The sequence below is a fragment of the Acinonyx jubatus genome, chromosome B1 (genome assembly GCF_027475565.1).
Source record: "Acinonyx jubatus isolate Ajub_Pintada_27869175 chromosome B1, VMU_Ajub_asm_v1.0, whole genome shotgun sequence".
Taxonomy (NCBI): domain Eukaryota; kingdom Metazoa; phylum Chordata; class Mammalia; order Carnivora; family Felidae; genus Acinonyx; species Acinonyx jubatus.
The window spans coordinates 169,329,544-169,346,208 of record NC_069382.1 but is presented as its reverse complement, the minus strand read 5'-3'; the positions used below and the strand labels follow the sequence as shown (position 1 = coordinate 169,346,208).

The 16,665-nt window shown below is 36.2% G+C and overlaps 1 protein-coding gene across 6 annotated transcripts in view; it reads left to right on the top strand.

Moving 5' to 3' along the window:
• Window positions 1–16,665, top strand: part of KLHL5 (kelch like family member 5) — a 92,123-nt gene that overhangs the window by 51,189 nt on the left and 24,269 nt on the right. For all 6 annotated transcript variants that reach the window (XM_027055476.2, XM_027055456.2, XM_053217455.1 and 3 more), the window contains one exon: window positions 10,142–10,328. In XM_027055476.2, the coding sequence (XP_026911277.1) occupies window positions 10,142–10,328 (187 nt within the window). The remainder of the gene's footprint in view (window positions 1–10,141; window positions 10,329–16,665) is intronic.

Here is a 16,665-nt window from a genome sequence, read left to right as displayed (position 1 = left end):
ATTTTTAGTTCACAATGCTATGAAACTGAAAATCAACCACAAGAAAAAAGTTGGGAAGACAACAAATACTTGGGAGACTAAAGAACATCCTACTAAAGAATGAATGGGCAGACAACACAAAGAAATAAAAGGCATCCAAATGGGCCAGGAGGAGGTCAAACTTTCACTCTTTGCAGATGACATGATACTCTATATGGAAAACCCAAAAGATTCCACCAAAAAACTGCTAGAACTGATTCATGAATTCAGCAAAGTTGCAGGATATAAAATCAATGCACAGAAATCGGTTACATTCCTAAACACCCAACAATGAAGCAACAGGAAGAGAAATCAAGGAATCGATCCCATTTACAGTTGCACCAAAAACCATAAAACACCTAGGAATAAATCTAACCAAGAGGTGAAAACTCTATACGCTGAAAAGTATAGACAGCTTATGAAAGAAATTGAAGAAGACACAAAAAAATGGAAAAAGATTCCATGCTCCTAGATAGGAAGAACAAATACTGTTAAAATGTTGATACTACCCAAAGCAATCTACATATTCAGTGCAATCTCTATCAAAATAACAACAGCATTCTTCACAGATCTAGAACAAATAATCCTAAAAATTTGTATGGAACCAGAAAAGACCCCGAATAGCCAAAGCAATCTTGAAAACAAAACCAAAGCTGGAGGCATCACAATCCCAGATGTCAAGCTATATTACAAAGCTGTAATCATCAAGACAGTATGGTACTGGCAGAAGAACAGACACTCAGATCAATGGTACAGAATAGAGAACCCAGAAATGGACCCAAACATGTATGGCCAGCTAATCTTTGACAAAGCAGGAAAGAATATCCAATGGAATAAAGACAGTCTCTTCAGCAAGTGGTGCTGGGAAAACCAGACAGCAACATGCAGAAGAATGAACCTGGATCACTTTCTTACACCATACACACACACACACACACACACACACACACACACGATGAAAGACCTCAGTGTAAGACAGGAAGCCATCAAAATCCTCGAGGAGAAAGCAGGCAAAAACCTCTTTGATCTTGGCCACAACAACTTCTTACTCAACACGTCTCTGGAGGCAAGGGAAACAAAAGCAAAAATGAACTCATCAAAATAAAAAGCTTCTGCACAGCAAAGGAAACAATCAGCAAAACTAAAAGGCAACCGACAGAATGGGAGAAGATATTTGCAAATGACTTATCAGATAAAGAGTTAGTATCCAAAATCTATAAAGAACTGATCGAACTCAACACCCAAAAAACAAATAATGCAGTGAAGAAATGGGCAAAAGACATGAATAGACACTTCTCCAAAGAAGACATCCATGGCTGACAGACACGAAAAAATGCTCCACATCACTCTTCATCAGAGAAATACAAATCAAAACCACAATGAGATACCACCTTACACCTGTCAGAATGGCTCACATTAACAACTCAGGCAACAACAGATGTTGGCGAGGATGCGGAGAAAGAGGATCTCTTTTGCATTATTGTGGCAATGCAAGCTGGTATAGCCACTCTGGAAAACAGTATGGAGGTTCCTCAAAAAACTAAAAATAGAACTACCCTACAACCCAGCAATTGCACTACTAGGCATTTATCCACGGGATACAGGTGTGCTGTTTCGAAGGGACACATACACCCCCATGTTTATAGCAGCGCTATCAACAATAGCCAAAGTATGGAACGAGACCAAATGCCCATCGATGGATGAATGGATAAAGAAGATGTGGATTACTTGGCAATCAAAAAGAATGAAATCATGCCATTTACAACTACGCGGATGGAACTGGAGGGTATTATGCTAAGTGAAATTAGTCAGAGAAAGACAAAAATCATATGACTTCACTCATATGAGGACTTTAAGAGACAAAACAGATGTGCATAAGGGAAGAGAAACAAAAATAATATAAAAACAGGGAGGGGGACAAAATAGAAGACACTCATAAATATGGAGAACAAACTGAGGGTTGCTGGACAGGTTGTGGGGGGGGGGATGGGCTAAATGGGCAAGGGGCATTAAGGAATCTACTCCTCCTGTTCACTATATGCTTACTAATTTGGATGTAAATTTTAAAAAATAAATAAAATTTAAAAAAAAAGAATGAATGGACTAAGAAGTTAGAGGAAATTAAAAAGTACATGGAAGCCAATGAAAATGATAACACCACAGCCCAAAACCTCTGCAATGCAGCAAAGGTGGTCATAAGAGGGAAGTATGTAGCAATCCAGGTCTTTCTAAAGAAGGAAGAAAGTCTCAGATACACAACTTAAAATGCAAATTATTAGGCCCCATTCTATACCTGCAAAATCTGAAACTCTGGGGATGGGGCCTAGTACGTTGTATTTTAATTTGCCTTCATGTGGATTTGAAGCACACTCTAGTTTGACAATCAATGTCTTAGCAGATGAATAGTGATGACTGATGGAAACTACATTGCCCTGTATGATATAAATAAGTTACTTCACCTTTCTGAGCAATGTTTTTCTTTTGTACATTAATAATACTATGTTGCACTATTGTGACACTTAGAAATACTAGCAGGGTTTTTTTTTTCTTTCCTTGCAAGTTTGCAAAATTATGGTTATCAAGTGATGAAGGTCTTTTTTTTTTAAGTTTATGTATTTATTTTTGAGAGAGAGAGGAGAGTGTGCAGGGGAAGGGCAGAGAAAGAGAGGGAGAGAGAGAATCCCAAGCATGCTTTGTGTTATTAGTGCAGAGCCGGATGTAGGGCTCCATCCCATAAACTGTGACATCATGACCTGAGCTGAAATCAAGAGTCAGAAGCTTAACTGACTGAGCCACCCAGGCGCCCCTAAGCAATGGAAGTTTGGAAGAGGACTCTAAAACCATCAAGAAAATGTTGGATTTTATTCTGTATGTTTTATTTTAAAAGATAGGAAAATATTACAATTATTTAAATTGTCTAGTGCATATCAAATAATAGTGACTAATATTAAAAAATTGCCATGAGGGGGGCACCTGGGTGGCTCAGTCAGTTGAGTGTCCAACTTCAGCTCCGGTCATGATCTCACAGTCTGTGGGTTTGAGCCCCATGACAGGTTCTGTGCTGACAGCTCAGAGCCTGGAGCCTGCTTCGGATTCTGTGTCTCCTTCTCTCTCTGCCCCTCCCCTGTTCACGCTCTGTCTCTGTCTCAAGAATAAATAAACATTAAAAAAAATTTTTTTTTAATTGCCATTAGGTCCAGTTACCTAAAAAATTTACTTTTGTAAATAGGTGAAGGGGATTAAGAGTACACTTATGATGAGCACTGAATAATTTATAGGATTGTTAAATCACTATCTTGTACACCTGAAACTAATATAACACTGTATGTCAACTATGCTGGAATTAAAATAAAATAAATAAAAATTTAAAAAGTTAAAAGAAAGAATTTACTTCTGTAAAATCGTTCCTTTCTCAATGAACTTTTACCCTACTCTATTAATATGAAACACTATTCAATCTAGCTAGAAACTATATGCTTTTACATATAGTAATTCTAGTGTAGTGTTGCTCACAGTAGATCCCTAAAATGACCTAGGAAATAATTGTATGTATGTGTATAATTGTATGTAATTGTAATCCTCTACCAAATGATGATTTTTGTGTGACTTACTGTGTATTTTTTAACTGTGAGTAATCTAGAAGATACATATTTGTGTTTTTTTGTTTTATCCTTGAATATATTACAAGCTTTTCTATTTGATCAAATTTTAAACAATGTGGATAGAAATACTAGGACAGATGTACATTATTTAAAATATTTTGACATGTACATTCTCAGAGTTTCCAATGGTTAGCCTGTAGTACAAGTATCTTGGTCTTCACAATTCTGTTCTCAATTCTTATTATTGTTTTCTACTAAAAGTAAAAGAACATAAAATGAGCCGGTACTTACCTTTTCTATTCTTTTGATTTACACATTTTTTATACCAAAACATCTTTTAAAGTCTATAGAATTGAGAAATCATTCACATTCTATTTTTTTACTTTAAGTAGTATTGGAGGGGGCCGTTTTAGAAAAATAGTCATATGAGATCAAGTATGAGAGTGAAGATAAAAATTTACACATTAAAAATGTTTCTATTTCCTTAATGCCTTCATTTAAATAATTTGTCATTCTCTAGTGTCAGGGAAGACACATGTGTTCACCTAACATGCAGAGTCTACAAGAGTGGTTTTTAGTTCTCTCTCAGCGCCTTCTGAATGATTTTCTAAATGATTCCTGGTACCTTCCGTTTGATTAATCTGATGTTTGGATTAATGGCTTTCATCTCTCTACTTATTCATAGAGAGACTGTTAGCATGTTTAAAAATATATTTTACTTCAAATTTCAGTAACTATTAAGTTTCCCAAGACTTTACTTCCTACGGTTTTGTTTTTTGTCTTTTTAAGTTCATTTATTTATTTTGAGAGAGTGCAAATGGGAGAGGGGCAGAAAGAAAATCCCAAGCAGCCCCCACCCCCTCACTGCTGTCAGTGCAAAGCCCAATGCAGGGCTCAAACCAAGGAACCATAAGATCATGACCTGAGCTAAAACCAAGAGTTGGATACCTAACTAACTGAACCACTCAGGAGCCCCTATTTTCTACATTTTTTTCACATTAGTTTTTATTTAGAAAGGACTGAAGTAATTCTGTATAACAGAAGTAATATGAACATTAAGGTCAATCTAAATGAGCCAACTCTGTGCATATTCGGTAATGGTTTCTGTAGCAAGTATAACTATATTTTCTGTGCATAGAAAAATATGGAATAATTAATACCATAATTTATACTCTGGCAGAGGTCCTGAGACTTATGTCTTAATTTGGCTTTTTTTCCATTAGCATACTCTACTCAGTTTCCAAATGCCACAAACGTTTTTTACAGTGACTTTTGTTAGAGACTCTTCCTTTATCAAAATAGGAACATATTCTCAACATTATTATTCATTTGTATTTGCAAAGTAAAGCTGTATTTCCCACCCACTCAAATGGCTAAAATAAAAGGAAATAGTAACAGTTGTTGGTGTGAATGTGGACAAACAGGAACCCTCATATATTGCCTGTGGGAACATAAAATGATGCAGCTACTTGAAAAATGGTTTGGCAGTTTCTTAAAAAGTTAACATGTATTTACCATATGGCCCAGCAATTCTACATCTAGGTATCTACCCAAGAGAAATGAAAGCATTTACCTACATAAAGACTTGCATGCAAATGTTCTTAGCAGCTTTATTCATGATAGCCGAAAACTAGAAATAATCTGTGTCCATCAACTGTGAACAGATAGACAAAATGTGGTACATCAATCAATGGAATATTATTCAGCAATAAAAAGAAATGAAGTACCAAGGAACCCTTGTGCACTGTTGGTAGGAATGTAAATTGGCATAGCCACTATGGAAAAATAGTAAAAAATAGAACTACCCTATGGCCCAGCAATTCCACTACTGGGTATTTACCCAAAGAAAACAAAGACACTAATTCAAAAAGATATATACACCCCTGTGTTTATTGCAGCTTTACTTACAATAGCTAAGATATGGAAGCAACCCATCTCTAGATGAATGGATAAAGAAAATGTGGTCTACACACACACACACACACACACACACACACACACACACAGAAGCACATGCACTGCAATACTACTCAGCCATAAAAAAAGGATGAGATCTTGCCATTTGTGACAACATGGATAGGCCTAGAAGGTATTATGCTAAGTGAAAGAAGTCAGAGAAAGGCAAATACCAAATGATTTAACTTCTATGTGGAATCTAAAAACAAAACAAACAAAAATCCAGACCCTGGGTGGGTGTGGTTGGCTCAGTCCATCAGGCATCCGACGTCACCTCAAGTCATAATCTCATAGTTCATGGGTTTAAGCCCCAAATTGGGCTCAGTGCTGTCAGCACAGAGCCCACTTCAGATCTTCTGTCCCCCTCTCTTTCTGCCCTGTCCCTGTCTCTCTCAAAAATAAATACATATTTTAAAAATTAAAAAAAATAGAAAGAAAGAAACAGATCCATAAATACAGAGAACAAAGTGATGGTTGCCAGAGCAGCGAGGGTGGGGAAATGGGTAAAATGGGTAAAGGGAAGTGGGAGATACAGGGTTCCTGATATGGAATAGATAAGTCATAGTTGTAAAAGATACAGCATAGGAAATATAGTCAATGATATTGTAATAGTGTTGTACAGTGATAGATGGTGAGCATACATTTGTGGTGAACATAGCATAACGTATAGAGTTATTGAATCACTATGTTGTACACCTGAAACTAATGTAACATTGTGTGTTGACTGCAATAAAAAAATTTTTGTATAAAAGAAATTAAGTACTAATACATGCTACACATGGCTGAACCTCAAAAACACACTAAATGTAAAAAAGGAAGACACAAGATACCACACAGTATATGACTTTATATGAAACATAAAAAAAAAAACCCTTCAAATCTATAGAGACAGATTGGCACATGAAATAGGAGATGAGAACAGAGATTAAACAGCAAACAGGTATGCAGGGTCTAAGTAGGGTGATCAAAATGCTCCAAAATGGTTTATGGTAATGGCTGCACAAGTTGGCAGGTTTACTAAAATATATTTAGTAAAATATACCTTATATTATCAAATGCATTCCTGCAGTGTGTCAAAAGGATGATACACTATGACCAGGAAAGTCTTGTTCCAGAAATATAAGAATGATTGAGTTTCAGGAAATCTGTCAAAATAATTATTATGTCAGTAACTTAAAGGTGAAAAAGCCATATGATCATGTCAATGGATGTATAAAGGGCATTCAGAAAGAATGTAGGAACCATTCTTAGTTTTAAAATGATGACGTAAAATAGGAAGAGATGAAAACAGCCTAAATATAATAAAATTACTAGATGCTGTATTGACTTTCATCCTTAATAGTCATACACTACAACTGTATCAGTTCAAACCAGAAACAGGGGTACTCTGTTTCATCCTTATTATTTAACATTGCTTTGAACGTTTTAGCAATTGTAATAATAAAATAAAAATGAAGTAATTGGCATACATATTAGAAATGTCCACTATCCCTGTTTGGTGATGATTATGATAATGATATTATGCCTAATAACTAGAGTGATATATGGGAATGTTGTAAAATAGTAGATTATAAACAAATATACAATAACCAAAGATTTGTCTCTCCTCTAGCAAAATATATGCAAAATGAAAATTTAAAAATCCCTTCCCAGTAGCAATAAAAATCAATTATGTAATATGTATATTAAATATGTGTATTTAATAAAAGAAAGGCATAAGACCTATATGAAGAAAGGTATACAACAAATGGTAAGGCTTCCTAAGTGGAAAGACTTGATGTCATAAAAATGTAAATTCTTCCAAAATTAATAAATAATTTAATGAAGTTCATAATAGAATTCCAACAGGATCGAGATGGTGAAGGGGAATTAGATAAATATATCTTAAGCTTATATGAAAAGTAAACACTCAAAAACAGTCAAGAAAACTATGAAAATGAACAGTAGTGGTATATTTATTTATTTATTTATTTATTTATTTATTTTTTAATATATTGTTGTTGTTGTTGTTTTAACATTTATTTATTTTTGAGACAGGGAGAGACAGAGCATGAACAGGGGAGGGTCAGAAAGAGAGGGAGACACAGAATCCGAAACAGGTCCCAGGCTCTGAGCTGTCATTACAGAGCCTGACGCGGGGCTCGAACTCACCAACCGCAAGATCATGACCTGAGCCAAAGTCGGATGCTTAACCGACTGAGCCACCCAGGCGCCCCAGTAGTGGTATATTTAAATAAAAAAATCAGAATATGTCATAAAGACACTAAAAAATTATGGTATCAGAATAGTAATAGATCAATGGAAAAGACTAAAGATTCAGAAAACAGGTCTCATATATCCTGAGATGTATTTTTGAGAATGTAATGTATAACCAAGTTTCCATTTACTTGGAAATGGAGGGGATTGTTTAATAAATGGTGCTAGTACTGAATTGGCCATCCACCTGGAAGGAGATTAAAATATTCCTCAACTCATACTCTATATAAAAATTAATTTCACATGGATCAATAGCCCAAGTGAAAGAAATACAGTAATATAGGGGTAGGGAGGTGGATGTAGAAACAAGCACAAAAAGAAAAGAAATGCATTTTTTTAAAGGCAGGATGAAACCATATCTATACCTTTGCATAAAATTATATAAGTTAAAAAAATGGGATTTAGTGAAGCATAAGGGATTTCAATTCCTTTAGGATAATCACCATTTAGAGTTCTCTTCCACCTAAGAAATTGGTAAGTTGTTTTTGCTGTTGTTCTTTGAGCACTGTATAGGGAGTTCAGGTAAACGCAGTCATTAGTCAACTTCTATTTATAATTATTCTTCTTCAGTTAAAATTATTTCTAATTGAAGAAGTAATGGCACAAAAACAGACACTCAGATCAATGGAACAGAATAGAGAAAGAACCCAGAAATGGACCCACAAATGTATGGCCAACTAATCTTTGACAAAGCAAGAAAGAATATCCAATAGAATAAAGACAGTCTCTTCAGCAAGTGGTGCTGGGAAAACCGGACAGCGACATGTAGAAAAATGAACCTGGATCACTTTCTTACACCATACACAAAAATAAACTCAAAATGGAAGAAAGACCTCAATGTAAGACAGGAAGCCATCAAAATCCTCGAGGAGAAAGCAGGCAAAAACCTCTTTGACCTTGGCCACAGCAACTCTTACTCAACATGTCTTCTGAGGCAAGGGAAACAAAAGCAAAAATGAACTATTGGGATCTCATCAAAATAAAAAGCTTCTGCACAGCAAAGGAAACAATCAGCAAAACTAAAAGGCAACCGACAGAATGGGAGAAGATAGTTGCAAATAACAATCAGATAAAGGGTTAGTATCCAAAATCTATAAAGAGCTGATCAAACTCAACACCCAAAAAACAAATAATGCAGTGAAGAAATGGGCAAAAGACGTGAGTAGACACTTCTCCAAAGAAGACATCCAAATGGCTGACAGACACATGAAAAAATGCTCCACATCATTCATCATCAGAGAAATACAAATCAAAACCACAATGAGATACCACCTCACACCTATCAGCATGACTAACATTAACAACTCAGGCAACAACGGATGTTGATGAGGATGCCGAGAAAGAGGATCTCTTTTGCATTGCTGGTGGCAATGCAAGCTGATGCAGCCACTCTGTAAAACAGTATGGATGTTCCTCAAAAAATTAAAAATAGAACTGCCCACGACCCAGCAATTGCCCTACTTGGCATTTATCCAAGGGATAGAGGTATGTATGCTCTTTTGAAGGGGCACAAGCACCCCAATGTTTATAGCAGCATTATCAACAATAGCCAAAGTATGGAAAGAGCCCAAATGTCCATCGATGGATGACTGGATAAAGAAGATGTGGTATATATATGCAATGGAGTATTACTCGGCAATCAAAAAGAATGAAATCTTGCCATTTGCAACTACATGGATGGAACTAGAGGGTATTATGCTAAGCAAAATTAGTCCAAGAAAGACAAAAATCATATGACTTCACTCATATGAGGACTTTAAGAGACAAAACAGATGAACATAAGGGAAGCAAAAATAATATAAAAACAGGGAGGTGGACAAAACATAAGAGACTCTTAAATATGGAGAACAAACAGAGGGTTTCTGGAGGGGTTGTGGGAGAGGGGATGGGCTAAATGGGTAAAGGGGCATTAAAGAATGTACTCCTGAAATCATTGCACTATATGCTAACTAACTTGGATGTAAATAAAAAAATAAATAAAAAGAAAAAGTAAAATGATTTATTTTAGAAAATCTAAACAATATAGAAAAGCAGTAAAAAAGTTTATTTAAGAAGCAGCAGTTTCCCCACTACCCAGAGATAAGCACCACTCAGGTTTTAGAGTATACCAGATATCCGGTCAGTTTATGTTTTTCAATGAAATTTAAAATGTAAATCTTGTAAATATTGCAGATTTTAGTTAAAAATAGATGTCCACACATGGATTTTTTTTCTCAATGAGATAATTCCCATTTGTGAACTATACAGGTTATTCTTTTAATTACTATTTTCTTGGTCACTCGGTGTACATACTCCCTATTCTTTTCTAGTTCCTGGCAGATATGGAAAATAATGCACTTTTCCGGGATGATATAGAATGTCAGAAACTTATTATGGAAGCGATGAAGTACCACTTATTACCAGAGAGACGACCCATGTTACAAAGCCCTCGGACAAAACCTAGAAAGTCAACGGTTGGAACACTATTTGCAGTTGGAGGAATGGATTCAACAAAAGGTATTAAATCATTTTTTATTGGGGAAGAGGGGAAAAAAGAACTTTAATTAGTAATACATATGGCCAATGAGCTTTTTTAGAGAAATGGCTGTTTCCAGGACTGGAAAAAGACAAGATAAACCCAGCACATCTTGTAGTGCCAGAAAGTAAAGAAGTGGTCAAAGAATAATGGAGACAGTCAAGGGACAGAAGAGGCCATTTGTAGAGGCTACTACTGTCCAAATCTAGGATAATTTCAGCATCAAAATAGATAATGATGATAAAAGATTATCATTTAGTAAATCAGTAAGGATGCATGAGCCCACTCTTACACAAATAAAGATTGGAGAAGGGAAAGGTTTTCTTTGAATGCCAACTAATAAATATAGAAGGAAAGATGGGACTAGAAAAAGTACCATTTGGCAACCACCTTAATTATAACTAATTCAGTCAAGAATCATTCATAGATGCTGCAATCAGTAGGTGAAGGTTTGAGAACAGGATAATTAGCCTCCAAGTATCTTCCAACCACTTGCTTAGTAGTTACAAAGGGTGAAATAGTATCTTTACAGTGGAGAAAACATGGCAGACAGCACCTTAACCAAATGATCGATGTCTTATTGCCAGTAACAAGACTAATCAGTAGTATGTTCCTCTTGTGGGAGACAGTAAGAAGAACTCAGCTGTACATCTGTAGTTACGCTTGCCAAAACTGTATAATCCAAACTTAATCATGAGGAAAGAAACAAACAAATCCAAGTTGAGAGACATTCTACAAAATAACTAGTCTGTCTGTAGTTTTCCAAAATGCTAATATCATGAAATACAGAAAAGACTCAGGAATTATTCCACATTTCAGGAGACTGAAGAGATATGTCAACTATTATAATGCATCATCTTGAATTTCTTTTGCTATAAAGGACATAATTGGAACAAATGATAAGATCCAAATTAAGTCTGTAGATTAGATGACAGCATTGTATAAATGTTAATTTCCAGATTTTGATCATTGTATTGTGGTTTTGTGATAGGGTTTCTTGTCTTGAGGAAGACACACTGAAGTATTTAGGGTGCAAGGTATCATTTCTACAACTTAAACAGTTCAGGAAAAAAAAATTCTACATACCCGTATATAGTGAGAGCAAATATAAAACCTCAGTATTTGGGAAATCTGTACCAAAGGTATCTGGGAATTCTTTGTGTTGTTCTTGTAACAGTTTTTACTAATAGTAACAATAATAGTAACAAATACCACATATAGTGCCTACCCAATGTCAGGTATTGTGCTAGAAGCTTTCTGTGTATTATCTCTCAGTGTACATTGATCTCCCTCTGATTTCCTAGTACCAATAGCCGCCTGAAATTCCCTGACAACACCTCTCTGACTTCAGACTACCTTTCTGAGCTCAGCTCATTCATTCCACTTCTCCACTCTTTGTGTTCTAGCCCCGCTGGCCTCCCTGTTCACGTAACAAGCCAAACATTATCCCACACTGGGGATATTATGTTAGCTGTTCCCTCTCACTGGAATGCTATGTGCTCTGATGTTGGAATGCCTCGCAGAATTTATTCACTTAGATTCCCAGATATCAGTTTACCAAAGAAGACTTCCATGGCCAGTCATCACCTGTTCATCACTCTCTAATCTTTGGCCTACCTCTTTCTGTCTTGTTCCTCTATTTATGTTTCTTCATAGCACCTGATCCATTGATTTATCGTCTACCTCTTACCCACAAGTAAGCTCTGGAAAGCAAGAAACTTGTTTTTTTTTGTTTTTTGCTTTTTGTTTTTTTCAAGAATATATCTTACAGAGCCTAGATCAGTGCCTTGCCCATAGATAGCATCAATAAATATTTGCCAGATGAATGAAGGTTGTCCTTTGCCATCTCTTGAATTATTTGTATGACTTAAGCCCTTGATGCATTATTCACATTCAAAGATTTCTTTTCTACCTGATATCTTTAAAGAATATAAAACTATGAGCTCTAATCAAAAGTCTTTTATTGTGATTTAACTTTTAGCCTCATGGTAACAAAGATATAGCTGTAGATATTATCCCACAGAACATAATAGAGTACTATGTATTTATAGATGCTGAAGTTCTAAATATAGGCTTCATCACTGAATGCTACAGAAATACATAAAGTTAGATAACTGATGAGAGTTATAGTATAAATATTTGGCATTTTTGGAGCACTCTACAGTCCAGGCAATCAATCTGCAAATACTTATTAAGTGTTTACTATATGCTTGGAACTGGTGCTCAGCTTTGTAGTCGTTACTGGCACTTCTTCCTCTCCATCTTTCCCTCTCTTTTTCAAGGCTTTAATGGTTATTTCTGTGTTGCTTATACCATTGTGTTGCTTTTATGCTCATATTTCCAACTTGTATAAAATATCTGTTTGTTGTCCAACTTTCATCTCAAATTTTGTGTGTTCTGACCCATGTCTCCCAGACTCGAGGACTCGGAACTGTAATTCAGTGTCTTTCAACGGATACCAACCGTGGCTCATTTAAGCAGATAAAGAAGGCTGTTGAGAGATGGGCAGGAACTATATCCACTGCACCTTCTTTATAATGCCTGCCTTAGATTTTAAATCCTAGGTTTAAGCACCCATTTTTACCAGCTTCCTGGGCCCTAAACCTCCAAGGACAATGAGGATCAATATCTGTCTTTTCGGCTTCATGGTAGATGGGTTTCTGCCTCTCATCAAAGCTCTTTCCTACGGTGGAAAATTCCCCTTGCATGAGAAGGAACTCAGATACTAAGTACCCAAAGTGAATAATATATCTCTCTCTTTCTTTCTTTCCCATCCCTCCCTCCCTTCCCTCTAAATCGTACCTTCTGACAGTCACCAAATAGTCTTTGAAAGGGGTCTGTTCTTCTAAATTTCCATTGCTACTTTCTAGTACCAGGTAGCCCCCTATCAGCCTACATCTTTTGATCACATTCATTTAACATAGGAATAGCATTCATTGCGCTCATTGTGTTGTTAGTATGTGGTAGGCATTATGTTAAGTGCTTCACCTATCATTTTTAATTTCATGTTCATAACAGCTGTAAGAGTTGAATGTTGCTATTGCTCTAGGATACCTGGACATAGAAAAGTTAACTACCTTTCCCCAGAATACACAGCTAATTAGGGATGGAATCAGGATTCAGATCAGGCATTGACGTGGGAGACTATACCTCTGTTTCATTATTTCTTCTGTTTATATGCCATTACTCTGCTAAAAATTATAATAGTCTTTACTTCTTACCACATAAGACATAAATTCCTCTTTTTAGGTTTGAAGACTTTCTGTAATCTGGCCCTTACCACTTGACCAACTTTATTTCTGAGTCTTTGCTAGACATCAGTTACTCTTACCTTCTATCCTATTCAAGCTATCTTCCCTGGCCTCAACTTATTTTGTACCCAGTGTCTTTATAATGGAGAGCAATTTGCATTAATTGGAGGGCAATCTGATCACTGGGTTCTTGGTCCCTACATATAACTTAGTGTAGAGCCTAACACATAAACTGGTAATGTTTCTAAATAACCACTAAGAAAATGTTAGCATATATTTCTGCTTACTTTTTTAAAGGCTAATCTTTAAGTATAAGTCAAGGAAGTTTTAAGCTTCTACACAGAATTTTGTAATTATTAGGAATTTGTTATTTGGGGATATTTGTTTTTGTTTTTATTTTAAGAATTATGTTTGGTGTTAGCAAAGGAAATTTTACTTAGCAGTTCATAGGACTATGATACTGCCTAGTGAGCTAGAAGTAAAAGAATTTAAAATGAAAGAAATATTCCTTAACTTCATAAGTGAGGAAAGATGACTAGCATTGCCTTTTTAATGGAATGAAGACATTTTTTAAGATCAAATTCAGAGTGATGAATAAAGTATACTATTACATAAAATAATGAGTGTATGAATAAAATCTCATTATAGCTAAAAATTATAAAGAAAAATTATTCAAGCTCAAAAAATATTTTTGAACAGCTACTGCATACAAGAAACTCTGTTGCTGTGAAGAATACAGAGATGATGGGTCACCTGGCTGGCTTGGTCAGTAGCCTGTGGCTCTTGATCTCAGGGTTGTAAGTTTGAGCCCTATGTTGGGTGTAAAAATAAAATCTTTAAAAAAAAAAAAAGAATACAGAGATGGAAAAAGACTTGTAATCTATCCCAAATAACTTAAGAATTTCATAGGTTAAATTAATAAAATAAAAACTATAATGTATGAGAAGAAATACATATATTATATATACAGTATTCTAAATAGATTATATATATAATATTATATGTATAATATATATAACAAAACTCTTTCTAAGTTTTAGGAGTTTCCAGTAGTACTAGTGCTCTGATGAAGTAATTATAACAAATACTTCAGAATAAATATTTGTTATGATTTTAATTCTATAAAGAGCTCTGATTGCATATGATATTCAACACTTAGAATTAAAATAGATTCTAATTGAACTCTTCATAACTGGAAGTTGGATTTTTTTAGAGGGGTGGCGCTTTTAAATTTTTTTCTCATTTCATAAAGCAAACAAAAGTTCCTGGAATCTTCCAGTTCTTAAAAAAAAAATATATATATATATATGTATAGATATATATATCTATACATATATATATACACACATATATATACATATACATATATATATGTGTATATATATACATATATATGTATACACATACATATATATGTACATATACATATACATATACATATACATATACAGAGAGAGAGAGAGAGAGAGAGACAGGACCAGGCAGTTATCCCCAGACTTCTCACACTGATAGTTTCCAAAATCCATGATGTTCACTTAGGCTCTTGTCCTTCCAGGTCGCAGGAGAATGTATATCCCTTCCCTCCTCTTAGGAAAACCAGCCCCACATCTGTGCTCTGACATTGCCCTTTCTTGATTCCTCAGGAACCTCACTGTTAAGTAGGATCCCTTCTCTCCTGTATTTACAGCTTCTTTCCTCACAAGTAGATCCTTCCCATGAGCATTTAAGCAAACTCAAGTTTATCCAGCTTTAAAAACAAAATAAAACCTCTCTCAACTGATCTAGTAATTCCTCTCTCTCTCCTCCCTTTTATAGCCAAACTTTGTGCTCTGTTTTCTCATTTGTCTAAGTCTCTGTGCCTATTTCTCTGGAAAGTCAGCTATGTCTCCTGTTCTTGAGAGTAATGGCTTTATAAAGAAGAGGCCTTATAGTACCCTGCAGTGTAGTATCTCCTGTTCCCCAGGGCCTGGTACTTCCAGGAGTGTGTCCAGTGTGTGCTGCGTGTGCTTTTGTTGCTGTGTCCTGGCCACTTTATCCTTCATACCAATTGTCTGCAGAGACTCTCTTTGCTTGTTATGGGCAGTGTTTGGTCCCTGGCCTGAATGTAGTGCATTTTAACTAGATGTGCTCTGGTTTGCTTGTGAAAAGAGACCTGTCACCACCACCACTGGAATTGAGGCCTCACAAAACTCCTCAGTCAGCAGATGCAGAGTTGGCAGGAGTTTGGGCTGGTCTTCTGGAGAAAGGGGTCCCCTGTGCTGGGACGAAGGCAAGTGTGACTGGGAAGGGCAGTTCCACTGGAGTTTGGGGGGTGCTGGGCTGGATGTAAGCAAGGTAGGTGGTGAGTGTTGGCATTGTGCTGGTTCCTGCAGGTGGCCCTGTGCTTATGATGAGGGATGGGGAGAGAGAAATGGCACCTGCCAGTTTCTTTGTTACTAGAGAGGTGTCTCCATGAATGCTGCCTCCCCAGGACACACTCCGATATAAGCAACTAACCTCTCCACTGTGTCTCCAGGTGCTCTTCAGATCGCTGTTTCTGTGCTGTATGTCAGCTTGCAGATATGCTTTTCTCTAAGAGCAGCCCCAATGTTCTTCAACGTCTCCAAGAGCCAAGCATGCTGACTTTTAAAACCCCAGGTTCTAAGCCCCACTGGTTGCAAGAACTCATGAAATTCATGCCCTCTCATTTTCCAAGCCCAGTTGCTAAGGGGATTTATTTTCCCCATGCAGTTCCCTGTGTGCTGGTTTGTCTCTCACCCTTCTCTAATACCATGACTCCCTCCTCACTGCATTGACCATGATCCATTTCTCTCCCAAGTCATGTCTCCATACTTCCTACCATCTTTGATGTGGCCTTTTTCCTACCCTTAGATGTGGAGTTTGTTCTGCCAGTCTTTGTACCGATTTCTCGTGTATTGAGTATCTGATAGTTATCTAGTTGTATTCATGAGATGAGGCAAGTCTAGGGTTGTCCTATTCTGCCACCATCTTCCTTCAAAACTACCTGCTACAATTTTTTTTATTTTGGGTTCCATGACACTAAACTTCCCTGCCACTTCTAGCTGTT